This window comes from Odontomachus brunneus, unplaced genomic scaffold (assembly GCF_010583005.1).
Source record: "Odontomachus brunneus isolate Ranch 3 - 2012 unplaced genomic scaffold, Obru_v1 Obru_scaffold_064, whole genome shotgun sequence".
Classification (NCBI taxonomy): Eukaryota; Metazoa; Arthropoda; class Insecta; order Hymenoptera; family Formicidae; genus Odontomachus; species Odontomachus brunneus.
The window spans coordinates 1,162,728-1,167,824 of record NW_022639514.1 but is presented as its reverse complement, the minus strand read 5'-3'; the positions used below and the strand labels follow the sequence as shown (position 1 = coordinate 1,167,824).

Sequence of the window (5,097 nt, the reverse complement as noted above, 5' to 3'; positions counted from 1 at the left end):
TCATACTACGTAATAAAACTTCTATTCGTATCGAAGCCATTCAGGAGCTGAAAAATGAATTTCTAGACAAAGGAAGCAAATACAGGAGTAAAATCGAGTCTGTAACGCAAAAGCCGTGGTTCAAAGACACCTGGGAAGTGAACAGAAGCGTTATTACTCTTATTGCCCGGTGCAGATCATTTCATATATGTTCACTACCTCACTTAATTGATAAAAACATCATTGAACATACCAATTGTGAGTGTGGATGGACTTTTAGGAGCACAAAACATATCCTGTTCAATTGTCCAAAGTTCAATTGTACCAAAAGGAATCGGATCATTTACTAGCCAAATTATCGCAAATCGATTGTGAATTCTCAGCTGATTTGATTCATAACCGAGCTTTCGATTTGAAGCATATTAAAACATTTAAAGAAAAAGACAATTTTCTGAGAAGCACATACCAAAGCCTATAGGAGCATGAAGTTTACACCAGTAACTACAAACGAGGCATAAGGATTGGAGAATGGCGTAAGGGGATAACCTTTTCCCCCGGAGCCATTACAGAACAGAACAGATTCTTGCCGCGTTTCGTAAGCAGGAGCTAATATGGCCTTCACACACAAATTGCAATGATGTATATACATAGATCAAGCATTCCTATACTTCTGCTGTAGCAGCGAGTGAAGCCGGAAATTGGCAGTTTAAAACAGAGTGAGAAAGTTGATTTGCTCCATATATGTAATACTCATAAACTTCTATATAACTACTAGACCGCTAACTCCCTTAGGCTGCGTTCAGATTCCTTACCCGGGTGCACTCTAATACAAGAAGTGCTATAGTATATGTGACATATACTATAGTGTTTCTAGTAACAGAGTGCACCTAGGTAGGGAATCTGAACGCACCCTTATATAGTGCTATGTAAAATTGACCCTGAACAGTACATATTCACAAACTTCTATATACTAACTAGATTTCTGACTCTGGGCTGCGTTTAGATTCCTCATCCGGATACATTCTATTACTAGAACACTATAGTATATGTTACATATACTATAGCACTTCTAGTACTAGAGTACACTCGGGTAGGGAATCTGAACGCACCCCGGGGCGATGGGTTGGTGGTGGGGATAAGCGCCATATTGGGGTGCGTTCAGATTCCTCATCCGAGTGCACTCTATTACTAGAAATACTATAGTATATGTGACATATACTATAGCACTTCTAGTAATAGAATACACCCGGGTGGGGAATCTTAACGCAGCCTTGAATGACCCTGCTGATATGTGTACTATCTCTGTGTGTGCACCACGTGATCAAACACGACACTACTCAGGAAAAGTACTTCCAAGTGCTTAACTTTTTGTTTTAGTAAACAAAAAATCTGAAAACAAAGTGAACAAGTAACGCAGTGAACACAATAACCATGAACAATAACAAATCTTGTATAAAGAATTGCCAGATACGATACAAACCAAATTGTGCTATACATTTATTCAAGTAAGTATTGTTTGTAATGTTTATAAAAATATGTAAAATTCAATTAAATTAAGAAATAGTATTTCGAGATGTATCAGTCCAGGATGTTCTGGAAAGTTATTTTGGACATATCTTGAGAAATCTTAAAAAATCTCAAAACATATTGTGCAGATGCTCTGATTCTAAAATTATATTTTAACATAATGCTACAGATTTCCTTTCAATGATGAAAACCGTCTTGCTAAATGGATTACTGCTGTTAAAAAACCAAACTGAAAGCTAAAAAAAATACAGTAAAATATGTAATTTATATTTTTGTAAAAGCGACATAATAGAAAGTTTAGGTTATAGACATGCCTCTGTACATCCAAATGCTGTGCCAAAAGATTGCTTTTCAAGTGTCATAGAACAGACTGATACAATGTTAAAATTGGAAGAAGCCAATAGTAGTAGTAAATATAGTAGTGAGAATAATAAATCTGAGAGCTATAGCAAGACATCTATCACGAAGAAAAATATTTTACTTGAACACAATTATTGCAACAAAAATACTAGCGCTATAACAAAAAGTAATGAATTGAGTACATCTGTTATTGAACCACATAGATTAATTGAAAGGTCAATTTTGTATGCGAAGAAAAATCGAATAGCTGTTGAAATCAATCCAAAAGAATATGCCATTATGCCTGTGAAACAATATGTTACAAATAGCTCAACAAGTATTGACTCTTCAGAAGAGGAAAAAGATTTATCTGAAAGAGAACAATTAAGAAGCAATTAGAAAGTTTGGAAAAATTAAAGTGTTAGAAGAAAACATTAAAACAACAGTTAAAAAGATGTAATACAAAGATTGCTTCAATGAAAGAAATGTTTAACCAATTGCAACAGAAGAAATTGATTGATAATAATGTTTTGCAATTATTAAGAAACCATTTTGAAGGTACCACGTTCCATATTTTACAAAATGAAATAAAAAATGGAAAATGCAAAAGAAAGGCTGTTCGTTACATAGATGAGGTAAAAGAGGTTAGTTTTATCTTTGCACTATGTCTCGCCAAAAGGCTTATGCATATTGTCTGTAATGGTTTCTTTCATTTATGCTTTCTTTTCTTATTAAAAATTTTGCATTCTTGCATCTGTAACGAATGTATATCCTTTACTTAATAAAAAGAGAATTGAGTTATAGAATACTATATTTGCATGTTTTCACTAATTTGCAACAATTTCATCTATTGTAATTAATAGCGTAATGTTAATGTAAATGTCGTGTAAATGTTGGTTTACATCAATGTCAGTTCACTAATAATGTAGTAACTATATTTATATGTACCACATTAATGAAAACCTAATCCATGTCAATAAAAATATAGTAATCGCACAAGTGCAAATTGATGCATTTATCATAAAAGCATGTTATCTTATTATTGTTACTAATAATGTTATTTTTATTCTGTTTTTTTCTCTTAATCGTTTCTTCATATTTTCTTGTATGCTTTGCTCTCAGTGTAGTATGTTGCTATCGAACAATTTTTTTCAATTATCTTAGAAAGAAATTTGTATGGTATACTATAGCTTGATAATTACAATTGTTAAAAAAAGAAAAATGTTTAACTAAAATAATTATATATTAATTTACATTTTTGTTTTTATTTTTTTTAGAACTGTTAAAAGTTTATATACAGTGTATATTCTTTTATTATTCATATATTCAGATGCTCTAATTCGCATAACACTAATTTCTTCACATATTTTCATTATAGATATATTATTCAAATTTCATAAACACTATGAAAAGAACTGTTAGATTAATGGAAACATATTAACATGAATATCATTTTTTCAAGTAAATATTAAATTCATGAAATTGACACAATAACTGTCGTAAGATAAAAAAATATCTATGATGATATAATTTTAATATATAAAAGCATTTTACTATTTCTTAGCAGTTACATGTTATTAAAAGTAAAAAAATATTATGTGATTAAAAAATATTATGTTATTAAAAAGAAAAAATATATAATTTTTTATTATAATATTTGTTATAGCTAATGCAAAGTACTTAGCTGTTTTATTAATGTAAATAATGTAAAGCATTATATTTATTGCAGGAAGTTTTTTTATTTGCCAGATCCATCAACCTTGAAAGAGCTACTATGTTCTGTTAACGCAGAACCTGGATTCCATGAAGACGTGTTGTGAGAATTACAAAAAATTCCATTGGATGATCGATATTGTAATCTCGTATTTGATGATGACACTTAGGAAACAATTAATTTGGGACGCACAAAAACAGCAAATGATAGGCATGCCTTATTATGGAAGTATGTTGCTATTAGGGAAAATTGATTCAGAGGATACAATTGCAACAAAGGCATTGACTTTTATGCTTGTTAATTTGAACAAGAAATGGAAGTGGCCTATTGGCTATTTTCTTAAAAGCAGTAGTGATGATGCAGGCTGAGCTAATAAAATCTACGTTAATATTGGTTGATAAGTATAATATTAGAATGTGTAGTTTAACATGTGATGGAGCCAGTGTTAATTTAAGTTCTTTACAGCAACTGGGTTGTTTGTTATATGTAAATACTTATGAAAATTTAGTTTGTTCATTTCCACATCGGACAAAGAACTACGAAGTTTTTGTTATTTTAGATTCATGTTACATGTTAAAACTTGCGAAAAATACTTTAGTTAGACTTGGTGAAATAAAAAATAACATTATATTAAATGGCAATATATCGTCGAACTACATAATTTACAGACGCGTTTGACATTAAAATTTAAAAATAAATTATCTGTACACACAGTGGATTACTTACGAAATAATAAAATGAAAGTAAAGTACGCTGCTCAGACTCTTAAGCCTGATCTACAATATGCTCTTTGCATTATGTTTCTTGTCTTCTGCCTTTTTCTGGCTTAAAGCTTAAGGTTTGAGTCAGAAAGAGATAAAGAAGCAAAGAGCATATTGTAGATCAGGCTTTAGTTCTGTTGCTACGTTCTAAAGTTTCTTATGAAAAAAAAAAGCTTAGGCTGAGTTCCCATTGAGCGCGTCACGCGTCGCGTCGTCTACTACGCCACGAGTTAACCAATCAAATCCTCTAATTAGGACGACGCGACGCACGACGCACTTCTTCCAATGGAATGATTTGATTGATAAACTCGTGAAGCAAGCAGACGACGCGACGCGTGACGCGCTCAGTGGAAACTCAGCCTTATGTCTCCTTCACACAGGCGTTCGAAAACACTGAAAGTCCACGACGGAAAGTGGCTGTGGTGGATGGGCTTGGTGGGGTTAGTGGAGTTGGTATCGAGAGGAGTTTTCGAATAGCCATGGAAGAATGCTCAATGTGACATACTACATGTGTGTTGTGCCTACATATGTTGTACAAAATGATCGAAAGCGTATTTCGACATTAGCTATAATTGCTTCTCAGCAAAATAATAATAAATTAATAAATTTAGTAATTAATTAATTAATTAATTTAGTAATTATTAATTTATAATTTAGTTATCTGGAAAGTTAATTGATTATATATTCCTCGGTCCGAGAACTCGGATCGATTTCTAGCATCGTGGGCACCAGGCCTAAGGAAATTTATAAACTTATTTATTACTCCTTACCTTTAAC

General features: G+C 32.1%; 1 protein-coding gene and 1 pseudogene across 1 annotated transcript in view; both read left to right on the top strand.

The window, feature by feature from the left end:
* The window catches only part of LOC116846456, a 4,038-nt gene extending 3,581 nt beyond the window's left edge, over window positions 1-457 (top strand). The window contains exon 7 of the mRNA XM_032820270.1: window positions 260-457. Within this exon, the coding sequence (XP_032676161.1) occupies window positions 260-457 (198 nt within the window). The remainder of the gene's footprint in view (window positions 1-259) is intronic.
* Window positions 458-1,153: 696 nt separating this feature from the next.
* Window positions 1,154-4,310, top strand: LOC116846449 (annotated as a pseudogene).
* Window positions 4,311-5,097: the final 787 nt, after the last annotated feature.